The 24,407-nt window shown below is 48.2% G+C and overlaps 1 protein-coding gene across 1 annotated transcript; it reads right to left on the reverse strand.

Annotated features, from left to right (window-relative positions):
- Nucleotides 1–887: 887 nt before the first annotated feature.
- On the reverse strand, nucleotides 888–24,400 carry KIF9 (kinesin family member 9; the record flags this gene model as incomplete). Its single annotated transcript, XM_077783129.1, has 22 exons — nucleotides 888–1,074; nucleotides 1,799–1,903; nucleotides 2,667–2,782; nucleotides 4,214–4,393; nucleotides 4,922–5,130; nucleotides 7,418–7,582; nucleotides 8,891–9,012; nucleotides 10,470–10,587; nucleotides 10,995–11,050; nucleotides 11,342–11,446; nucleotides 12,081–12,149; nucleotides 13,788–13,865; nucleotides 14,874–14,938; nucleotides 16,925–17,072; nucleotides 17,626–17,718; nucleotides 17,852–17,935; nucleotides 18,998–19,222; nucleotides 20,256–20,362; nucleotides 20,491–20,656; nucleotides 21,218–21,305; nucleotides 23,819–23,896; nucleotides 24,330–24,400. Coding segments are annotated over 22 exons (2,556 nt in total), but the record flags the coding sequence as incomplete, so codon positions are not given.
- Nucleotides 24,401–24,407: the final 7 nt, after the last annotated feature.

A 24,407-nucleotide genomic window follows, 5' to 3' on the forward strand; every position in this document is an offset into this window, starting at 1 on the left:
GGGCCCAGGTGCTGTTTTGGGGCCAGAAGGAAGCTCCAACAGATCCAAGCAAACCGAGCACCGTGGATCCGTTCACTTTGCCAGTTCTCCATGGAACTGGGGCTGGCCTGGGGAAAATCTGGGATGCCTGAACTGGGGATGCTCCTGCCATGGCTGGTGCTGGTTTTGGCAGCTGGGGGCTGTTGGTTTGGGGCTTTCAGCATTCTCCCCTAGACCCCAAATCCCTCAGAGGGAGCTGGAGGGGCTCATCCTGGAGAAGAGGAGGCTCAGGGGGCACCTTGTGGCTCCTGCAATTCCCGGGAGGAAGGTTGGAGCCGGGAGGGGTGGGGCTCTGCTCCCAGGGAACAGGACAAGAGGGAACAGCCTCAAGGGCAGGTTCAGGTGGGATATTGGGAATGTTCCTCTTGGAAAAGGCTCTCCAGCCCTGGCCCAGCTGCGAGGGCAGGGCTGGAGTCCCCACTGCTGGAGGGATTTCAAAGCCCTGTGGACACGGGGACACGGTCAGGGTTGGTCTTGATAGTGCTGAGGAATGGTTGGACTTGACCTTGGAGGACTCTTCCAACCAAAACCATTCCGTGATTCCCCAGAAATGAATCTTTGTTTCATTCCCTTCTCCAGACAGATCCAACAGGCCAATCCATGACTTGTTGCTCCAATGGGAACAACAGGAGAGCCTGCTGCTCGAGCAGCAGGAAAGAGGGAGTCAGGAGCAGCCTGGGTTATCCACAGCAACCTTTGTGCTGTGATCCTGCCTTTTCCAGAGGCTCAGGAAAACAAGTGGTGCTGCTGGAACTGCCTGGCTCGTGTCCTGTCCAAACAGCGGCATCGATTCCCACTTAGAACTCCCTGCCTGCCCAAAGGTTGCGTGGTTCACTTTTCCTGCTGTTTATTTTTACAAATCGATGTTGGATGCGAGCAGGAGGCACTTCCTGAGGTGGCATTCCTTCGGGAATGCTGGGATCCAGGCTACGTGAGGGGCAGGAAGGACAGGGCTTTCTTCTTCCCAGCATCCGGGACCAGTCCGGGTTTCCTGTGGATTTTCCGGAGGGCCGCCATGGTCCTGTTGAAGGTTTGCTGGGAACAGGGAACACAAAGGGATCACACTGAGCTCAGAGCACAGTTCTCACCTTTAAAAGCTTTTTTCCTGAAAAATAAAACCAAATGCCTTCTCAGACTTTCCAAGTGGTGCTGGAAAGAGCTAGGAAAATCCCCATTATACCAGCATTGCTCTGCTGAGAGCAAATCCCAAGGAGGGGACAGGAATCCCTAGGAAGTTCTCCAAGGGCACTGAAAAGATGTTGAGATGTTTTCATGGAATCCCAGAATTATTTCAGTTGGACCTTAAGGCTTATCCCAATCCACCCCATTCCATGGACAGAGACAACTTCCACTGTCCCAGGCTGCTCCAGACCAAATCCAGCCTGGCTTTGGACACTCCAAGGAATCCAGGGGCAGCCACAGCTTCTCTGGGAACTCCATCCCAGCCCCTCCCCACCAGGAGTTCCTTCCCATATCCCACCCATCCCTGCCCTCTGGCACTGGGGACCATTCCCTGTGTCCTGTCCCTCCATCCCTTGTCCTTCTCCAGCTCTTTAGGCCCTGGAAGGGCTCCGAGTTCTCTCTGGAGCCTTCTCCAGGCTGAACATTCCCAGCTCTCTCTGGGTGAATTTGTTCTGACAGGGCTTGGAGCACCCTGGGATAGTGGAAGTTGTCCCTGCCCATGGCAGGGGCTGGATGATCTGAAGGTCTCTTCCATCCCAATCCATTCTGGGGTTCTCCCAGGCCCAGCTGGGGTTACCTTTTGATCTGTCTTCATCCTGGCCCTGTAGAAGGACACGGAGCCCGGGCAGTCCGGCAGCGCCGTCTCCTGCACCCGCTCAAACTTGTCCTGCACGTCTTCATCCTGCCAGGGAAAAGCATTCCCCACTCCATGTGCAAAACACACACCTGGAGACCTGGGACAAGGATCCCCTTTGCTGCAGCAAGCACCAACTCAGCCAGGAAAACCCTGAAAGTGAGAAGTTTCCCTTTCCACACCTCGGAGGAGCAGCTTTGGGCAAAAACCTGCAAGGGTTGGGATTTTCCCACAGGAAAAAATATTCCCAGCTCTCCCAGCCTGGCTCCAGCCCTGGGCCCTGCTCTGGGTCTCTCCAGCAGCTTCAAGTCCTTGTGCTGTTGGATCCAGGGCTGGGGCTGCTCTGCAGGTGGGGTCTCACCTCGGAGGTGCAGAATTCCCCCCTTGTGGTCACGCTTTTTTTAGATGCAAGAATTCTGGGAAATGGGAATTTAACAGAATTTCAGGATCAGAAAAGACCCAGATCCCCACAGTGGCTCATACCACAGGACTGGTACTGACCAGTGCCACAAGAGTTTGGCTGCAAACCTGTGATCCCACAGGCTGGGAATCCAAACATCCCTGCAGCCCCAGGCACTTTGCCCAGTTCCTGATATTCCACAGATGCCCAGGTGCTCAGTCACTGTCCTGATTTAGCCTCCAGACAGTGAAGGGAATGTGACAGCAGGACGTGGCTCCAGATATTCCCTTTGTGCCTCGTTCCTTCTCCTCCTTCTCCTTTTTCTCCTCCTCCTTCCACAGGCTCCCTCATTCCCTCACCACACCACACGGGGCTCCCGAGGAGAATCAGCAGAGCTCTGGGATAACTCACCAGGCACATGACTCTCCTTAAGGGAACCATTCCAGGTCTGATGTTCCCACCAGGCTCCAGAGCTTTCTTCACATCTTTAGGGAGATGGACGTTTTCGTTGTACCAGATCTCAAACTCTGCAAAGCAAAGAGGGGCAATTAATGGCTGTAATTAATAACCCAAAAGACAGCATGGAGTGCTTGTCCCTATGGATCAGGCAGGATCTCAGTGCTCTTTAAACCCTCAGACAAAAGCTCAGAACTGCAGGATTTGGAGTTTAAATGATTGGAAAAGTGAATTTAAGGAGGCTGTTGGCTGTGCTGAGGTGGCCAGGAGGTGGTGGCCAGCTCTGGGGACAGTCCCCTGGCCATGAGAAGGCACTAGTCCTGCAGCCCCCAGAATCTCTTTGGAATGAGCAGCACGGCTGGGGCTCGGATTTCAAACCCACACACTCAGGCACAGCCATTTGCCATCCCATAATAGGCAGTGAGAACACACAGAAGGTGGGAATCACGTCCTTATTAATCCTGGGAATTTCCCACTCCTGATGTGGGTGAGCCCTGGATGTCTGAACAAACAGCAAACATCTGGAGCACCCAGAAATGCCAGACCTGGATCCCACAGAAAGCAGTGGCACAGCTGTGATTGGGGCCTGTTTATCCCTGGAATGATGGGAATGATTATCCCATTCCTTCCAGCCTGGGATGCTCTGATGGATCCAAGCTGCCCCCTGGCAAATGTTGCCATGTGCACAGCATCCAAATGTTTGGAAATCTGGAATTCCTACAGGGTCCAGCTTCCCTTAGAGGGGCAAATCCAGGGATACTGCAGGGGCAGTTTGAATGCACAGATTTCCATGTGGAGCCCAGCAGGAATTTGCAGGGATTTCCCAGGCAGAGCTGTGGCCAAGCTGCTTTTCCTGATGAGGCTGCAACTCTGGAAGCTGTAAATCACACAGGGACAGAGGAAATATTGGGAATCCAGAAGCAAAGCCCTATCCCAGGGCAATTCCTTAACCAGCAGCTCTATGAAATAAAATCAAGGATGAGATGTGAGGTCAGCAGTGTAAGATTCCTTGTAGGAGGCTTTTTTCCCCATGTAGGGGTGGGATCAAGAAGTAGAGGGATGTTATCTGGAAGAGAGGATCTGCAGCAATTCAAGGTTAGGTCAGAAAACCCCACCTGATTATGGATAAAATCCATTCTGGACAACAGAGAGTGATAATTTGGCAAGGGGCTGGAGGGACAGGACACAGGGAATGGCTTCCACTGCCAGAGGGCAGGGATGGATGGGAGATTGGGAATTGGGAATTCCTGGCTGGGAGGGTGGGCAGGCCCTGGCACAGGGTGCCCAGAGGAGCTGTGGCTGCCCTTGGATCCCTGGCAGTGCCCAAGGCCAGGCTGGACAGGGCTTGGAGCAACCTGGGACAGTAGGAGGGGATTGGAACTGGATAAGCTTTAAGTTCCCTTCCAATCCAAACCATTCTGGGATTCCATGATGTTTGGGAGTGCTCCAGTCTGGATTTGTCCCAGCTGAGCTGGAGGGTGCTGAGCCCTGGTGCTCTGTACCTGAGATGAGCCTTTTCCTGCACTTATCCAGGAGCTGCTGGCAGTACTGGATCTCTGCCTTCAGGTCCTGCAGCTCGGTAAAGCCAGCCCTGTGCTCCTCCTTCAGCCCCTTCAGCTTCAGGATGAGGGAGAACTCCTCCTCATCGATGATCACCTGTCCTTTCTCATCCATGTATTCTCCTGGAGAGGGAGAAAAGGAAGGGAAGGTCCTTGTGAGGGTGGAGAGCAGGGACAGGGCTCTGCAGATGTGACACCTGATGGAGGCTCTGACTTGGCTTTCAGGGGAAAAATTCCTGGGATTGTTTAGATGGGATATTGGGAAGCAATTCCTGCCTGGGAGGCTTGGGAGGCACAGGTTGCCAGAAGCTGTGGCTGTCCCTGGATCCCTGGAAGTGCCCAAGGCCAGGTTGGATTTGGTTTGGAGCACCCTGGGACAGTGGAAGGTGTCCCTGCTCATGGCAGAGGTGGAGTGGGAATGTCCTTAACAACCCTTCCAGCCCAAACCATTCTGGAATTCTATGACCACCCAAAACTGCTCTGGAACCTGGAAATCACATAGGGATGGAGGAAATATTGTGAATCCAGGGGCAAAGCCCTATCTGGGGGTAATTCCTTAACCAGCACCTCTAGTAAATTAAATCAAGGATGAGACCCAGATGAGACCTCGAAGCCCAGAGGTCCATCCCCTGTCCCGTGCTGCCTCCTCACCCTCCTGCCTCCTCTTCTGCTTCTGAGCCTCCAGAGCCTCCTTGACTGCCTCCATCTGCTGCTTGAGGCTGTTGATCTCCTGTACCACAGCATGGCTTCTCTTCTTCCTGGCTATGAGGATTCTCTTGTTGTCCCTGAAGATCCGGTGGATCTCCTGTCCAGTCGCCTTCTTAAACAGCTCAAAGGCCTCTTGCTTGGACACAGGGGGCCTGGAAGCAGACACAGACACAGAGCTCACTGTGCCCTGCCCTGCAGCTTGGAAAAGCTCTGCAAATTCTTCGAGTCCAAGCATCCCCCAGCACTGCCAAGGCCACCCCTGACCCATGTCCCCAAGTGCCACATCCACATGGATGTTAAATCCATCCAGGGATGGGGAACCACCACTGCCCTGGGCAGCTGAGCCAGGGTTGGAGAGCCTTTTCCAGGAGGAACATTCCCAAAATCCACCCTGACCTCCCCTGGCCCAGCCTGAGGCTGTTCCCTCTCCTCCTGTCCCTGTTCCCCAGGCTGTCCCCTCCTGTCAGGAGCTGTGCAGAGCCACAAGGTCCCCCCTGATCCCCCTTTTCTCCAGGCTGAGCCCCTTCCCAGCTCCCTCAGCCACTCCTGGGGCTCCAGCCCCTTCCCCAGCTCCATTCCCTGCCCTGGATATGCTCAGTGTGGTGAGGGGCCCAGAACTCCACTCAGGATTTGAGGTGTGGCCACCCCAGTCCTTGGGAATAGCCACAGCTGAGGTCTGATGGGGTTTCAGTGGGTTCCTTTGGGGTCCCTGGCACTGTTCCCATGCCAGCCCCAACACCCACTGTCCCCCAGGCTGCTCCCAGAATAAAGTTCTTCACCCTGACACCATATTCCTCAGGAGATGCCTCACAACTGAGTATTCCCTGGAAAGCTGGCCTTTCATGGGTTGGATTGTCACCAAAATCATGGATATTGTCCCTCCCTATTGTTAAACAAATGCCTTTGCTCTGCCCATGCTGCATTCCCAGCAGGATCAGCCCCCTCTGGAGCCAAACCCCCGCAGCCCCAAGCACTGGCCAGCTCCACAACACTGCTGCCATGCCTTGCAAGTCCTGCATGTTTTCCAAATCAGAATTCCAAGTGCCATTCCTGACTTTTCTGTGAAATGGCTTTGATGCCAGCATGTCCCTGTGAACACCTGGTGTTATTCCAATATGAGCCACCCCAGGCAAAAAAAGGAGAATGTCACATTCCACAGATACTCCTGGAGAGCAGGATGGGTTTGGGAGAAACAGAAAACCATGGAATGATTTGGGTTGGAAGGGACCTTAAAGCTCCAAGGCAGGTACCCAGAGGGCTCCACATTCCTCACTCCCAACTCCAGCTCCTGCCTTCCCTGGGTGCCCTCTTAAGGGCATTTTCCAGCTGCTCCAGGGCTGTGTGAGCTGGCACGGGGCTGTAAACAACAGCTCCTGGGCAGAGTGCCACAGCTCAGCTCCCAGCTGCTGGAATTGCTCTGGGATGTGCCTCCTGCAGCTGCAGCAGCCTGTCCTGCCAGCCCTGGGAACATCAGAGGGACACAAATCCTGTGTGGAGGGCATGGAAACACAGTGAGGAGCTCCAGGAAGGAATTCTGCAACAATTCACTGCTCTGCTGGAACCCACAAAGCACAAATCCTGGGCTGATCCTGGGCAGCAGGAGTGGGGGATTGTGCCCCTCTGCCCCTCAGGTGAGACCCACCTGCAGAGCTGCCCCAAATCCAGCAGCACAAGGACCTGGAGCTGCTGAGAGATCCAGGGGAGCCCCCAGAGCTGCTCCAGGGCTGGGAGAGCTGGGAATGTTCACCTGGAGAAGCTCCAGGGAGAGCTCAGAGCCCCTGGCAGGGCCTGAAGGGGCTCCAGGAGAGCTGGAGAGGCACTGGGGACAAGGATGGAGGGACAGGACACAGGGAATGGCTCCCACTGCCAGAGGGCAGGGATGGATGGGAGATTGGGAATTGGGAATTCCTGGCTGGGATGGAATTCCCAGAGCAGCTGTGGCTGCCCCTGGATCCCTGGAAGTGCCCAAGGCCAGACTGGAGCAACCTGGGACAGTGGGAAGTGTCCCAGCCCATGGCAGGGGGTGGAAAGGGATGATCCTAAATTCCCTTCCAACCCAAGCCAGCCTGGAATTCCATGATTCTTTTGCTCCATTTCCATTTCTGGCTGCATGTGAGGTCTCCCTGCAGTTTTCCCACTCACCAAAGGGATGCTACAGCTTTTAGAGATTAAAGAATTAAATGAATTAAAATAAAATAAAATAAAAATTAAATAAGTGAAGTTTTTAAATATTCAAGTGGGCAGGGCAGAGCTGGAAGCAGAGATGACCCCCACCATCACCATGTGGAGTTCAGGGTGTTCCCACCAACACTCTTGCCCTGTATTCCCTGCAAATCCCCAGATCTCTCCCCTTTGCCTTGGAGCTGCACTCAGGGAACACAATCCAGTGTAAAACACCCTCTGGAAAAAGGGATTTACTCCCTCCCAGGGAAAACCTACCTGAGGTTCTGGGAATCCTCCGAAGATGGGATTGTGGGCTCTTCATCACTGTCCTGGTCAGCTCCTTCCTCTTCCTCTTCCTCTTCCAGCTCTATGGTGGGTGTTTTGGATTGTGAGGATTCATCCTGATTTGTCTCAGGAGGAGGGCTCCTAGAGCTTTCCTTCCTGACAGGGGGAAAAACACAAACCAGATTCATTAATTCCTTCACCAGAGGCATCTGGAACCAAAACACGCTGAGGGTTTGGCTTTGCTGAGTTCCAAACTGATCTGAGGCAGCTTCTACCAAAGTTTCCAGGGAAACACCCACTGACAAGGAATAAAACCAGCCTTGTTCCCACAAATCCTTCATCCTCAGAGTACTGTGGGATACAGGCCAGGCTGGAGGAGCTCTCCTGAGAAGGGTCTCAAGGACAGCAGCCCCACCCTGCCCAGCTTTGGGCACAGCTGGACAAAGGCTGAGCCTCTCCAAAAGAAATCCCCAAGGATTTGATCCAAGCCCACTTTCAAAGCAAGCCGGGCTCCCTGCTCCTTTCCCTCCACAAACCCCTCCAGCTTAAACTGCAGGGAATAGAAACAGAATCATCATGGAATCATGGAATGGGTTTAGTTGGGACCTTAAAACCCATCCCAATCCACCCCTGCCATGGCAGGGACACCTCCCACTGTCCCAGGCTGCTCCCAACCCTGTCCAGCCTGGCCTTGGGCACTGCCAGGGATCCAGGGCAGCCACAGCTGCTCTGAGCACCCTGTGCCAGGGCCTGCCCACCCTGCCAGGGGATTTCTTCCTAAGGAATGGTGTGAGCAGGAGAGTGGGATTTGGATCACAGGCAGAGGAGTGTTTGCCACATCTCCTGGAGGCTCCCTAAAACCAGAACAGCACAGCAGAGCCCAGGGGTCACATGGACACCAAAGCCTTGGTGGTTCTTCTACTCCCTCCATGAGGGCTTTGGGGAAATGTCGGGGAGGAACCAAGCAGGGTTTACTTCTGTAAATTGAAGGCTCTTCCTCTGCTCAGGACTGGCTGGCTCCCCCTTCCCTCCCCAAATCTCTTCTGCTCCTCTGGCAGCTCCCTCCATTCCCTCCTCCATGGGCTGCACATTCCTGCCTGAGCAGGGCTGGGTCCTGCACTTGGGCCACCACAAGGATTGGGGACAACAGCTGGGACAGGAGGGGGACAGGAGGTGCCAGAGAACAGGGACAGAACAAGGGGAAACACTTCAGGTTGGATATTGGGAATATTCCTTCCCCAAAAAGGCTCTCCAGCCCTGGAACAGCTGCCCAGGGCAGTGGTAGAGTCTCCATCCCTGGAGGGACATAAATCCCTGTGAATGTGGCACTTGGGGACGTGGTCAGGGGTAGCCCTGGCAGTGCTGGAAAAATGGTTGGACTGAATGGTCTTGGAGGGCTTTTCCAATCTTGACAATTCCATGATTATCAGAGGTAAAGGAGAGGGGTGTGAGTGCTCAACTCACTCATCATCCTTCTTGGCTTCCCTCTTCCCACGAGGAATGGGGGATGTAGGAGGACTTCCAATCTCCAGAGTCCCTGCATCATCCTCCTGCTCCAAATCCTCGTCCTTATCAGTTCTTCCTTCCTGGAAACACAAATGTCCCATTTGTGCACACCATGGAAGCACAGAAACATGGAAACACAAGGGAAGATCCATTTGTGCACACCATGGAACACAGAAAGATGGAAACACAAAGGAATATCCATTTGTGCACACCATGGAAGCACAGAAACATGGAAACTCAAGGGAATATCCATTTGTGCACACCATAGAAACACAGAAACATGGAAACACAGAGGAATATCCCATTTGTGCACACCATAGAAACACAGAAACATGGAAACACAGAGGAATATCCCATTTGTGCACACCATAGAAGCACAGAAACATGGAAACACAAAGGAATATCCATTTGTGCACACCATGGAAGCACAGAAACATGGAAACACAAGGGAAGATCCATTTGTGCAAACCATGGGAACACAGAAACATGGAAACACAAAGGAATATTCCATTTGTGCACACCATGGAAGCACAGAAACATGGAAACACAAAGGAATATCCATTTGTGCACACCATGGAACACAGAAACATGGAAACACAAAGGAAGATCCATTTGTGCACACCATGGAAGCACAGAAACATGGAAACACAGAGGAATATCCCATTTGTGCACACCATGGAAGCACAGAAACATGGAAACACAGAGGAATATCCCATTTGTGCACACCATGGAAGCACAGAAACATGGAAACTCAAGGGAATATCCATTTGTGCACACCATGGAAGCACAGAAACATGGAAACACAAAGGAATATCCCATTTGTGCACACCATGGAAGCTGTCCAGGCCTCACCCAGCAGCTCCTCCATCCCCTGGAACAGCCTAATATGGGAATTAAAAAGTCTCTGAGAGCCCACAGGAGGATTTATGGATTCAGTGGGATTTATACACTTGGCTCCAGACATTATAAGGATTAAAAAAGGAATCTCAGCAGAGGCAGGACCTCACCTTCTCCAACCCAGTGACACACAAGTCACTTTGGAGATTGCATTGTACAGGACATTAAGGAGGCGTTAAAGTGAAAGGGGCACTGTTTAAATGGTATTTTGGGAAGCAATTTCTGCCTGGGATGGTGGCAAGGCCTTGGAATGGAATTCCCAGAGCAGCTGTGCCTGCCCCTGGATGTGCACAAGGTTGGATTTGGTTTGGAGCAACCTGGGACAGTGGGAGTTGTCCCTGCCCATGGGATGGGATGATCTTTAATGTTCCTTCCAACCCAAACCTTTCTGGGATTCTAATTCCCATTTCATGAATTATTCTGTGCAGATAAAGGGCCCAATGAATCCCTCTGCTGCCAGGAATTCCTCTTTGTTCATGGTGCATCTCTGCTCTGGACGCATTTGATGACAAACTCACCCCAGTGACATTTCTGAGTTTGATTTCCACAAGGAAAAATCTGCTTTATACAATTCCCATTTGGGCAGCAAAGGAGCCAGCTCTCAGGTGGATTCTGGGCCAGGACAAGCACCAGGCATTACCATGTCCTCCTGCTCCTTCTCCAAACGCAGATCAAAACTAGAACTGGACCCAGACTCAATCATGTATCTCAGCCCGTACTTGCTCCAGAGCCTGCTCTCCACTTCTTCCTCCTGTTGGCTGAGAAAAAACCAGCCCTTTAGGAACCTTTCCCACCTGTGATTCTTGCCAAAGCCACATTCCCAAACAAAAACCCCTTTTACCTGTGGTTTTATCCCTCAACACCCACCCTAGGCTTCCCATGATAACCTTTGTCCACTCCCTTCCTCTCCTTTCCCATGATATTCCTTTAGGGATCTTTAATATTAAAGCTTTTTGATGCTTATTTTAAAACTTTCCAGGACCTTTTAATGGTCCACATCAAACCATACTAGCTCTGCTCAGTCCCATCCCCTTGTTTGAACCTTTAATCCGGGTTGGAGGGGGCTTGGAGCAGCCTGGGATAGTGGGAGGTGTCCCTGCCCATGGAATGGGATGATCCTTAAGGTTCTTCCCAGCCCAAACCACTCTGAGATCTCTGGACTTACTTTAAAATCGCTTTGAACTGTCTAAACACCTCCTGGATTTGCCTGACATTCACAATCTGAGGAAGAGAGGTACAAAGCCATCAATTTTGGTATTAATTATATAAAGGAGTTCCAAATAAATCTGTTTAAAGGGTTTTATGATTAAGGAAAAGTCTCCTGGAGATGCCAAACCAGCAAAAATTGAATGAAAACAAAAAAACAGACTTAACAAAGCAAAAAGTAATTAAATTACAATTCTGTACTGGGTTTAGGGTGAAAAACAGCCTCTTCAAAAGACATTGTCACTGCTCCTCTCTTGGAGGAAAAGAGGATGGAATCAGGGTTTAAGTCTTTTTTTTATTACTTACATCTATTTCCTCAATTACTCCTCTGAGGTATTTCTGGACTTGGGATTTGATTTCTGCTCTCTGGGCTGTAGTCAGTGGGTTGTAACTCATCAAGGAATTATCTGTCTAAAAAAAAATATTGGAAAATTGAGAATCAGGGAGTTACAAACAGCTGAGGGAGCTGGTGAGAACAACAGGGACAAAGCTTTGGGCAGGTCCTGTCGTGGTGGGATAACGAGTGACAGCTTTAAACTAAAAGAGGGGGGATTCAGGATGGATTTTAGGCAGGAATTCCTGGCTGGGAGGGTGGGCATGCCCTGGCACAGGGTGCCCAGAGCAGCTGTGGCTGCCCCTGGATCCCTGAAGTGTCATGGACAGGGCTGGGAGCAGCCTGGGACAGTGGGAGGTGTCCCTGCCATGGCAGGGGGTGGAACTGGATGGGCTTTAAGGCCCCTTCCAACCCAAACCCTTCTGGAATTCTGTGATTCCACTGGTCTGGCAAACACCTGGAATTGCTGTGCCCATTTCTACTTGGGATTGTCATCACCTGACTTGGTAGGAGATGGGATTTGGGAGCAATAAACCAAGAGAAGAGCTTCAGGACTTTGGGATAAAGCCAAACTTCACCTCCAGTGGCTGGGGATTGAAATTCCAACTCCATCCCTCTGGCCTTCAGAGGTTTCCCTGAGCCTCAGAGGATGATGCTGGGAAAAGAGGGAAGGACACAACCCCACTGGACAACGAGTTCACTGCTCCTCACCAAGGTGTTCTGCATGATCAGCTCTTGCTTCAGGAGCTGGATCTCCTCCTCCAGAACCTTCACTGATGCCTAGCAGGGATAAAAAGGTTGAGCAAACCATTAAATTATATTGGAAGAAAAACAAACTTGCTAAAAGCAGCACTGGAGAATATCCCAGCTGGATCCCAGCTCCCTCAGGGAATCAGTGGGTTTGGAAATCAGTTTGATTTTCCTTTGATGAGCTCCCTATAGGAGAGTTTCTGCTGGGTCCTGCCTGCAGAACCTGCTCAAGCCATCTCTGCTTTTTAATGGGATGATTTCCTGGTCTGGAATTGCAGGGACCATCAAATTCCAGGATCTGGAATGTTATTATGTGGGAATCCAGATTTTCCCTCTGGCTGCCCTGGAAGGTCTGGGACCCTGGCAGGGTCAGGAACCCCCTGGATAGAGCCCCCAGAGACACTGTCTGTGATCTCTGTCCATGGAAAAGAGTTTTCAGTCTTACAGGATCAATTACCAGCTCTGAGTGTTTGATATCAGTAATAATTATGTGTGGCACAGGTGCAAAAGTCAAATTTTAGGATTCTAGATGAGGGGTCCAAAGGGGACAAGATGGAGGAAATTGGGTGTGCCTTGTCCTTTTTCTCCTTCTTCATGCCCTCCATGTCTCACTGTGGTGTCGGCATTTTTCTGTTGTTCAGGCTGGGGACACACTGTCCAACGTAGGTGACAGATATTGGCACGTTCTTGTAAATCCAGCCCAGGGAGTTTCTGGTATTGAATGTTTGTCACATCCCACTGAGGGCAGAGCCCCACACGCTGCCCTGCAGGACAGAGCTGGGCAGGGCAGCAGAACATGTTAGAGATCAACAGAATAAACAACCTGGAAACCAGCACAGACCAATTATGGCTTCTGCTTTGGCAGCGGGGCTGACAGACAGAGACTTTTACAATCTCAGAATCATCAATAGCACAAATTCCAGCATTATCCTGGAAGCCAAGCATTGTGCAGGCCTCACCTCTGCCCTGAACTCAGCAGCTCTGACAATAACTGGGACAAAGGGGAAACTTTTCTTTGCTGGATTTGACTGGATTTCTCCATACCATAGAATATCTTCAAGAATTCACTTTTTAAAATGTCTTTCCAGAAAGGTGAGCACAAAAATCTTGGGATTCAGGGAGAAGTGGGCACTGAGCTGCTTTGCATGACCTCTGGAGCAGCAAACCACAAAGCTTCCTTTCAATATCAGCTCCTCCAGTTTGGGTTTCACTCTGAAAATGCACTCTAATATCCTGTGATCCCTTCCTTTAAAGGATTTCCTTAATTACCCAAGTTTTCTAATTGTGGAGAAGCTGTTCTGTTACCAGCAGCAACAGGGATAAAGATGCAGGAGGAGTGGAGATGATTTCCCTCCATCCCAGGAGAATAATTCACCATAAAACCTCTCTGTCGAGAGCTGAATCTCATCAGAAAAATGTGGGATATACAGAAGAAAGAATTCCCAGGAAGAAGTGACCACTTGCATGGTTGTGCCTTAGATAAACCAGGGAACTACAATTAAAAACCTATAAAAAGGTTTAATATTGATCCATTTTATCACCCACCTAAAATCAGCAGTGTCAGCTTGGCTGAGGAAAGGTTATTTATGAAACTACCTGATTTTCTTCAGGTTTTTCAGGTTCTTCTCCTAAATATTAATGATAAAATTATAAATTCCCCTTCCTTACCTCCTGGTAGAAGGGCCCGTTGGGGACAGGCTCTGCTGTCACCCAGTTCATCCTGGTGGCAAAGCGGAGGGAGGACAGCTGCAAAACAAAGGTTTAAAATAAATAAAAATAGGATACTTCCATAAATATCATTTTCCTAATCTTTCTACTTAATTCTGTCAGACCCTAAAGCAGAAAAGATATAAAATCTGTAAATTGTTCCAGGTGATTCCTCCCTGTTTGCCACGGATCCAGCTCACACAGGGGGAATTTCACCCATTTGATCATTTACAAATTATTAGGTTAAAAAATTTAGGTTTAAAAATAACCTCTGGGAGGTTCTCTCCTCATTCCTGCTCCAGCAGGGAGCCAGCTCAGCTCTGCTGTGAAGTGGACCAATTCCAGGGAGTCCATGAGGGGATTTCCAATGGAAACACATTAAATAATAGTAGTAATAATAGTAATAATAATAGTAATAATGATAGTAATAGTAATAGTAATAGTAATAGTAATAAAAATAGCAATAATAAAAAGTAGTAATAATAGTAATAGTAATAATAATAGTAATAGTAATAATAATAATAATAATTATTCAATAATATTATTTCAATATTAATAATGATATATTCTTAATATAGTCATATTATATAATAATATATTATTACATTATTAGTATATTATTATATATTATATATTGTTAATAGTAATAACAATATTTAATATTACAATTATATTAATAATTAATATATTATTATTAATTATAAATTAGAAATTATACTTAATAACTATATTAATAATTAATATATTATTATATATTCAGTATCAATAACAATATCACAGTATATTATTATATAATAATGTTAATGTTAATAATAATAACAACAACAATAACAATAATAACAACAACAAAACAACAACAACAACAACAACAACAATAATAATAATAATAATAATAATAATAATAATAATAATAATAATAATAATATAGTATCTCTCCAGTGAGCTTCAATCCAAGCAGCTCCTGCTCTGCTCCAGGCTCTCATCTGACAGGAACTTGGATTTGAGCCCTGAACCAGGATTGGATTCTGCAGGAATTCTCCAACTCACCGTCTCTTCCACGTGCTCAGCTTCCCCATAGATGTTTGTCACCAGGACAGTGTTGCATTTTCCCCCTGGGAAAAAAAAAGTAATAAAAATAAAGGTAATAATATCATTTTGGGTGATTTTTTATGTTGTTGTTGTTATTTCCTTTCCTGCAGCGTGTTTTATTACGTGCTGATTAAAATACAGGAGAGACAAAAATGGACTTGTATATTTTTTTAACAAGGTTTCTCAAGGATAAATTCTTTAATTAAGAAATGATACTTAAGTTAGTTTTATTTTTAACTTGTGATTCGTAATGCGGATTTTTAAAATTTAATTACATAATATTATTTAAACTTGTGAAGGAGAAAATAAAGAAGGATTAGCTTTTGTCTTAAAACTTTTATCTTGTTTTATATATATTTATATATTTATTCTATAGTTTATAATATATATTATAACATATATATTTATATATATTTATATATTTGTATATTTGTATGTTTATATATTTACATATTTTTATATAAATACATTTCTATATTTCTATATATATTTATATATTTATATATTTATATATTTATATATTTATATATTTATATATTTATATATTTTAAAACTTTAAACTTTAAGTTTTCGACTATGTGATATTACACACTTATTTAAATTATGTACATATAATTTTAGTTTTATTATTTAATTTTTGGAAAGTTTTTTCTATGGTTTTAGGTTAAATGCAATGTTTTCTTGGGGATCAGTGTCTGTTAACAAAGAAAATCTAAAATTTTTAGCAACAAGGGCTCCAACAGAATTCCAGATTGGTTTGGGGTGGAAGGGATTTAGGGATCATGCAGTGCCACCCCTGCCATGGCAGGGACACCTTCCCTGCTCCAGGCTGCTCCAAACCCTGCCCAGCCTTGGACACTTCCAGGGAACACCCACAGCTCCTCTGGAATTCCAGCCCAGCCAGGAATTCCTTCCCAATATCCCACCCAAGGCTTCTTTCAGTGTAAAGAAGCACGAAGGACACACCAGAGTGAAACTGTTCCTCCAAAGGGCACAGGAATGGGCACAGAGTGACTAAAAAGGTGAAGTTTGTGTCTCGTGGGAATAAAAACTCTGAGTCCCAGGTGTTGGTAAAGATTCTGTTTCTCAGGATGCCCCTGGATCCCTGGAAATGTCCAAGATTGGACACTTGGATCACCCTGGGACAGTGGGAAGTGTCCCTGCCATGGCAGAGGAGGAATGGATGATCCTTAAGATCCCTTCCAAGCCAAACCATTCCAGCATTCCCTGATAAAAAATGACCTTAGGACTTGCCGTGCCCATGGAAAGAGCAGCTTTGCAGGAGCTGTGGGCACTCCCAGTGTTGGAACTCAAAATGTCCCTCAGACACTTTTAGAGGTTCCAGGCCTTGCACAGAAGCATTTGAGACCCTGGCAGGCAGCTGCAAACAGCTGTGATTTTGAGTTTGAGCCATGGGATGAGTTACCAACTTTGGAGGTGGAACAAGCACTCACAAAGGGTTAGATGGGATAGTAAAAGTAGTTACAAAACAGAGGGAAATTTTTTAGTATTGTACAGGGGGGTTTTAGCACCTGTCCAGGGGGTTTTTACTTTGTACATGGGGGTCAGCAGTTCTAAGATGGAGGAAAGTGGGCTGATCCTGTTCTTCCTCCTTCTTCTTCCTCACCTCCATGTTCTTGGTGATGTTGGCACTCACAGATTGGTTTAGAGTAGAAAAGCACTTTGTAATATAGGTAGTAGGTATTGGGGAAAACTGTAAACATGGAAACGTAATATATCATATAAAAGATAGCAGCAGCCCTGGGTGGGGAGGGAGAAGAAGACACAGACAGAGAGGATGTCAGGGTGTGTGTGTGCCTCTGCCTTAATACTGAGCAAACCACAGCAGCCAGAGAAGAAAATCTTTTAGATAATTTGCAATAAATTGCCTTGAGACCGAACAGCAAGAGCCTGCGCAGTTTTTCTTTGGAAGCACGGCTTGGAGGAGGAATTTCACCACCACATGGGACCCCAGAGCAAGGCTGGGATTCCCACATCCCAGCTCTTACCCAGCGAGTCCTTGAGGACGTGGGTGAGTTTGCTCTGCCTGAAGGGGACGTGGTCCCTCTTGGGATCGGCCAGGGCGATCACCAGCTGCTCCAGGAACGACAGGGACTTGTTGATGTAGGAGGCTTCCACCCTCACCTGGCCCTCGGACTGCAGTGGGGGCAGGAGGAAACAGCTCTGGTCACACACAGGACAGGGAGGCTTCCTCAGCAGGGCTGATGTCGTTTTGATTTTGGACGTCACAGAATCAGGGAAATGCTGAGGTTGGTTGGAAAAAGCTCTTGGATTGGCCCAACCATTCCCCCAGCACTGCCAAGGCCACCCCTGACCATGTCCCCTATGCCACATCCACATGGATGTCACATCCCTCCAGCGATGGGAGCTCCACCATGCCCTGGGCAGCTGGGCCAGAGTTGGAGAGCCCTCTCCAGGAAGGAATATTCCCAAAATCCAACCTGAACCTCTCCCTGAAGCCATTTCCCCCTGTCCCTGTTCCCTGGAGCACAGCCCAACCCCTCCACTGTCCCCTCCTGTCAGGAGCTCTGCAGAGCCACAGGGTCCCCCCTGATCCCCCTTTTCTCCAGGCTGAGCCCCTTCCCAGCTCCCTCAGCCCCTCCTGGTGCTCCAGACCCTTCCCAGCTCTGTTCCCTGCCCTGTTTTGACAAAGGGACCCAAAGGAACCTGAGGAGCTCCCACCACTCACCCCTGTCTTGCTCAGTCTCTCAGACCCTGCCAGGTCAATGAAGGTGATTTTAGATTTAAGGCATTTGTGATTGGTGTAATCTCTGGAACGACACTGAGGGAGAGGGGAAGAGAAACTGCACTTAGGGGCAGGCAAAACTGAAAACCAGGAAAAAACAGGCTGCAAAGTTCCCCTTGGATCCCTAGAAAGTCATTTCAATCCATAGGAACAGGGCAGGAGCTCTCACCTCAATGTATATGGTGAAGATGCAGTGGGATCTGGAGGAATTCTTATTCAGGCTGTGCTCTGATATCACTCTGTTGGTCTCACCCTGCCAACGAAAAGAAAATTCCAGGCTCAGCTCATGGAATTGTGGCTTTTTGAGGATAAGCAGGCAATATCTCTGTGGCTCTTTCCATTTCCTGATGACTGGAAAAGCAAAGAGCTCCCCAAGCTTCAAATGGCACTGAAAATTCCCACAGGTGTGATGGGCATGGATCTGAACCTCTGCCAGGAACACAAAGGGATGTTGGAAGGAGCCTTAAAGTCCATCCCACCCAACCCCCTGGGGCAGGGACACCTCCCACTGCCCCAGGCTGCTCCAAGCCCTGTCCTGCCTGGCCTTGGGCACTGCCAGGGATCCAGGGGCAGCCACAGCTGCTCTGGCAATTCCATCCCAGCCCCTCCCCACCCTCCCAGCCAGGAATTCCTAATTCCCAATCTCCCATCCATCCCTGCCCTCTGGCAGTGGGAGCCATTCCCTGTGTCCTGTCCCTCCATCCCTTGTCCCCAGTCCCTCTCCAGCTCTCCTGGAGCCCCTCCATGCCCTGCCAGGGGCTCTGAGCTCTCCCTGGAGCTTCTCCTCTCCAGGGGAACATTCCCAGCTCTCCCAGCTATCATCACCCTCCTTCTGCTCTTTAAAAAGAAGAGGAAGCTCCTGCACATTCCAGAGCTCAGGACACCACTGGGTCATTAAAAAGGCCAGAGAAATATTTTAAGGGCAGCAGATGGTTCTGGGTGAGATCCACCTCCTGCAGCCAGATCCAATTCTTTATCCCTTTTTTCCTCACCAACTGAAGCATCATCCATGAGGAAAAGATGCTGATCCCTGTAATCAAAGTCCCCTCACAAACCTCTCACCCTGAACAGCTGTGGTGTGAGTTCCAACAGCACCACGATCACCTCATCTTTTCTTGGAGCATCTTCCAGAATCCCTGAACCAGGGACATTTTCCCTGAGACCAAGAGTTTCCAGTTTTTCTCCCCACCACCAAGACGGGTTCAATGGCTGAACTTCCTCCCACCATCTCAGCCACCCACTCCTGCTTTTCCACCTCCTCCTTCAGCCAGCAGCCACAACCACGGGATTAAAAGGAATATTTGGGTTGTCTTGCCTCAAAAAGGAGATGCAGGCCCTCCTCCTCGTGGCTGACAGGGTGGATGGAGAGCCCCTTGACATAAACCCCCTGAGGACCATCCATGACCGCCAGCTGGTTCTCCTTGCACCCCCGGCCCAGCGCCGGCGCCAGCAGGTCAAACAAGGCCTCGTTGTAGATCTCCAGGTAGGAAATTCGGACAGTCACCATGATATTGAGGAATTCTGCAGCTGATTTGAAGATCTGCACCAAGACAAAGGGTTCGTGTCCATTCGCAGGGAGAGTTTTCAGTTATTTGTGGCTTTTCGGAGAAGATATTTGGGTGGATGTTGATGTAAGATATAAACGGGTGTGGTATAAGGAGATGTAAGATATAAACAGAGAAGATGTAAAATATGTCTTAAGATATAAAAAGAAGATATAAAGATATGAAAATATATAAAGGTACATAGATATAAAGATATATAAAGATATATGAAGATACAAAAAGATATATATATTAAAAGCGACTGTGGGCAAAGAGTTGCTGGAAATTCCTTCTGGCCTTGTCCTGCTTGGAAATCTAAGAATGTGAAATGAGAAGGGTATAAAATATAATTAGGTATCAAATACAAATAAATACATTGAGGTGTGTACAAGACATCAATTTCTGTAATATAGAGATATTGACGGAGAAATAGCTCTGAACCGCTCCAGGAGTGTGTGGGGCTAAATCTGAGCTCTGAGGGCTCAGCTTGGATTTGGATTTAATGATCAATTTAATGAGAAGCATTAATGAGAAGATTTAATGAGAAGCATAGAATTCTGGAATGGTTTGGGTTGGAAGGGACCTAAAAACCTATCCCATTCCACCCCCTGCCATGGCAGGGACACCTCCCACTGTCCCAGGCTGCTCCCAGCCCTGTCCAGCCTGGCCTTGGGCACTGCCAGCTGCTCTGGGCACCCTGTGCCAGTGTCTCTGTGCCTTAGAGGTGTTTTTAAATGATTTTATGATCAGTTTTTAACCTGATTTCACACAACGACAGTTTGGAAACACCTCTTTTGAAGGCTTGGCGACATTAGGGGAGCAGCAAGACCTCAAACAGGAACTAAAGGGGAACAAGCTCTGAAAATGACAATAAAACTCCCTTATTCTGTAACCATCATCTCTGGGGTAAAATGAAGGGGAAAAAAACACATTCATTGTGTTCAAACACTTTTCTGTCAGCAAGGGGTGATAGAAGAGTGCTCCTTGGTGTTTCTCCCTCCTCTTTTCCCAGGCAGCTGCAGTCAGTACCTGCTGGATAGCTCTGGGGATGATCCCTCTGTTCCTGTACTCAGAGGCTGTTCCTGTCATGGTGTAAGTTTTGCCAGCTCCAGTTTGCCCATAGCACATGATGGTGCCTAAAAAGAAAAAATCCAAAAACAAAAGCATAAACTCGGGAGGGAGCCTCCAACAGAACAGCAAATGGCTCTCTGCTCAAATCCAACCTCTTGGTGTGATCAAAAGAATAATAATTGCAATAAATCACCACTGTAGCCCTGCAAAGCTCTGGACACCAAGCCCTTTGCCACGGTCTCATAAACCATTTCCTGGGAAGTGTTGTGGAGGAGCCCATCCAGCTTGAAGGACCAGTCAGTCTGAGAGTTATTCACAGCTCCTCCCCTGGGACTCTTCTGGATGTAGATTTCGATGCTCTGCAAGCCAAAAAGAGAGGGAGATCAACTCAAAAGCCCTGAGGGTTTTCAGCAGTTCGGGACCTGGGGTTAAATAGAAAAGGGAGCACAAATAACAAGAGTTATTTCACTGTTCTAGATGTCCTGAAAGTATCTGGTAATGCTCTCAAATTTCTGGTGACAAATATGCTAAATAAAAGGAAATGTGGTTAAGCTCATCTGTTCAACTTTCAGCGATTTTGTGCCTCAGGGAAATTAATTAAGGAAGAGAAGGCAAAGGGAGGAATTTGCATAAGAGGGGATGGAAATAGACTGTGCCAATTTGTGGTTAGCACTGGGAAATCCTCATGGATCAGCCAGCCTCAGTCCTTTGGAGGCTTTTCCTGGTGATTGTACCACAGGAATTGTGTTTTCCGTCCTCACACTCTGCTGTGACAAAACCACTGCCAAGCAGGAACACAAAAACCAGCACCCCCAGAGCATTATCCATGGCCTCAAGGGATGGGAAAAATCCTGGTTTTCCATTGGAAAAGCTGGAGCCAAACTCCAAACCTTTCCCACCTGCAGTTTCTTTGACTCTACCTTGTTGTCTGAGCCAAGCCTGATCATATCTTGGGCAAAATGAGCTGTTGGCTTGACCCGTACGAATGCCAGGACTCGCTTTGGTGCTCTAAGGAGAGAGGAAAAACAAGGAAAAGAATCCCTGAAATTTACATTATTTCTCAGCAAAAGGTGAGGATGAGGAGTCAGAATTCAAAGTGAAACATTGGCAATTATTTGCTGCAGCTTTTATTCCCCATGAAAAGCACTGCGGGCAAAGAGTTGCTGAAAATTCCTTCCAGCCTGGTCCTGTTGGAAATCTTGAGGATGTGGAAGAAGAAAAGTCAAAATGATTCTGGTTTCCTGAAGTGCTGCACAACACCAGTTTTCTTCCTCTCAGCCTTGGGAAGCAAAATCTTTGCAGGAATGGGAGAGGGATTTTTCTTTTGTCACGGGCAGAGTTTTAATTTTAAAAATAATCTAAATTCCCAGTGAACAGCTGATTTTCAATTTGTTGGAGGAAAATATCCACAGGCTGGAGGATCTGCTGAGTAAAACCCCCACGAGGAAGCTCCAGCTGCTAAAGCCCCTTGCACTGAGGATTTTTAAATCCCTGGAAATGTGTAAATCCCACATTTTTCCTCAAACCCTTCCTGCAGACAGCCCATGCTCAACAATTGTGGAATAAGCAGTGACAACTTCTGGTTTGGGAGAAAATCTTTGGGATTTCTGGTGCCTCCAGGATGTTTGGGACCTCTCATACTTGAGCTGCTGTAAAATGAATTGTGGGGGTTGGAGCTGAGCCAGGATTTGTTGGGTTGAAAGCAGGGTGTCAGGAACAAAGTTCCCCAGGCAACAAAATTAAAAACCACAAAAAACCTGGTTTTCCTGCTTGTAAAAAAAATCTCCATGACCTTAACAAAAAAGACTTCTCCCCCTAAATAAACTTTTAAAAAAAGATTATTCGAAAATAATAAACTAACTAAAAAATTTAGGGATAATTTCTTTACATTATCAGTAAAAAAAAAAAAAAAAAAAAAAAGGGGAGGGAAGAGAGCTATTCTGAAAGGTTTATTTTAATTCTCACTAATTTTTTTCCTTTTAATCACTATTAATAAAATTTTCTTTGTACCCTTTTGAAAGTTTTAAATCTATTTTACCTTTCTCCTAATCCTATCTCACAGTAAAAAATAAATACACTAGGAATTAACCAACACTAAAACCCACCCCACACTCATCAACACATCAATTTAAAAATTTTAGAATTTAAAAATATCATAACTGGACAAATCTAAAGCCCTGCACGTGGGAACATTTGGGGGATACCTGTGTCTTTTACCCTTGGGCTCTGTGTCAGAGAGCAGGAGGGAAATGATGCTCTCCTCGTCCTGGTCCTCATCCTGCTCCTGCTCTTGGTCTTTCTCCTGCTCCTTCTCCTGTTCCTGCTGCTGGGATTTCACAAAGAACACAGAAATTTGTCCAAAAAAAAACCAAAAAAAACCAAAAAAAAAAAAAAAAAAACCCAAACCCATTGTTGGAGCAGTTGGGAATCATTTCTCCAAAGCAAGAAAGCAGAAGAGAAAGGAGGAAGGGAAAGGAGGAAGGGAAGGTTTTTTTGGAAAAACTCCACTAGGAATCAGAGAGAGGACAAATTGTAAAAAAGTGACATTTTCCTTGCTGCAACAGCGCCCTTTGTGGGGCTTTGCACAGCTGGGGAGAGCAGCGATCATTGCTGGGAGTGGCTCTTAACACCGGGGGATGGAATTCCCAGAGAAGCTGTGGCTGCCCTGGATCCCTGGCAGTGCCCAAGGCCAGGTTGGAGCAGCCTGGGGCAGTGCGAGGTGTCCCTGCTGTCAGAATCTGTGCTATGGATGATTTTGAGATTGTAAAAAGTCTCTGTCATTCTGCCCCGTTGCTAAAGAAGAAACCATAATTCGTCTGTGCTGGTTTTCAAGGTTGTTTATTCTGTTTATCTCTACCATGTTCTGCTGCCCTGGCAGGTCTGGGACCCTGGCAGGGGTTAGGAGCCCCCCTGGACAGAGCCCCCAGAGACACTGTCTGTGATCTCTGTCCATGGAAAAGAGTTTTCAATCTTACAGGATCAATTACCAACTCTGAGGGTTTGATATCAGTAATAATTAAGTGTGGCACGGCTGCAAAAGTCAAATTTTAGGATTCTAGATGAAGGGTCCAAAGGGCACAAGATGGAGGAAATTGGGTGTGCCTTGTCCTTTTTCTCCTTCTTCATGCCCTCCATGTCTCACTGTGGTGTTGGCATTTTTCTGTTGGTTCAGGCTGGGGACACACTGTCCAACGTAGGTGACAGATATTGGCACGTTCTTGTAAATGCAGCCCAGGGAGTTTCTGGTATTGAATGTTTGTCACATCCCACTGAGGGCAGAGCCCCACACGCTGCCCTGCAGGACAGAGCTGGGCAGGGCAGCAGAACATGTGAGAGATAAACAGAATAAACAACCTGGAAACAGCACAGACCAATTATGGCTTCTGCTTTGGCAGCGGGGCTGACAGACAGAGACTTTCTACCATCTCAGAATCATCAGTAACTCCAACACCTGCCATGGCACTGGGTGGGTTTTAAGGTCCCTTCCCACCCGAAGCACCCCAGGATCTGGCAGGAATTACCGCTGGTTCAATCTCTGCTTTGGATGCAGAACTTTCAGTCTTTTCCAGCCCCTCGGAGCTCTCCTGCTCCTCTTCCTCCTGCCAGGGAAAAACAGCCCCAGTCCCAGGTGAAAAACACAGGGGATGACCCACACATCTCCACAGCCTTGCGAGCAGGAGGCTCTCCTTCCCACAGGTCAGATTTTGGGAGGACTTTGGGGAAAACCCATCAGGAAGGGCTGGGAGCTGTCCGGGGAAGCTGGGGCTGCCCATGGATCCCGGCAGTGTCCCCGGCCAGGCTGGACATGCGGCTGGGAGCACCCTGGGCAGAGGGTGGAATTGGATGATCCTAAAGGATCCCCAACTGCATCACGCCGTGTTTTCCTCCAGCGCACCTCCCGAGGCGCCACGCCCGCGGGGATGGGGGCGATGCCTGGGGGCTGATGAGGGGCTGGTGCGGGGATACGACCTCCGATCACCCCCTGAGGAGGCGAGGGTGACCCCATCGGGCATCCCCTGGGCTCTGCCCCACCTGCGACCCCACTTGAGACAATTCCGGCGCGGCGTCCGGGGTCGCCATGGCAGCGCCCACTTCCGGGTTCTCTATGGC

Source organism: Lonchura striata, chromosome 1 (genome assembly GCF_046129695.1).
Source record: "Lonchura striata isolate bLonStr1 chromosome 1, bLonStr1.mat, whole genome shotgun sequence".
Taxonomy (NCBI): Eukaryota; Metazoa; Chordata; class Aves; order Passeriformes; family Estrildidae; genus Lonchura; species Lonchura striata.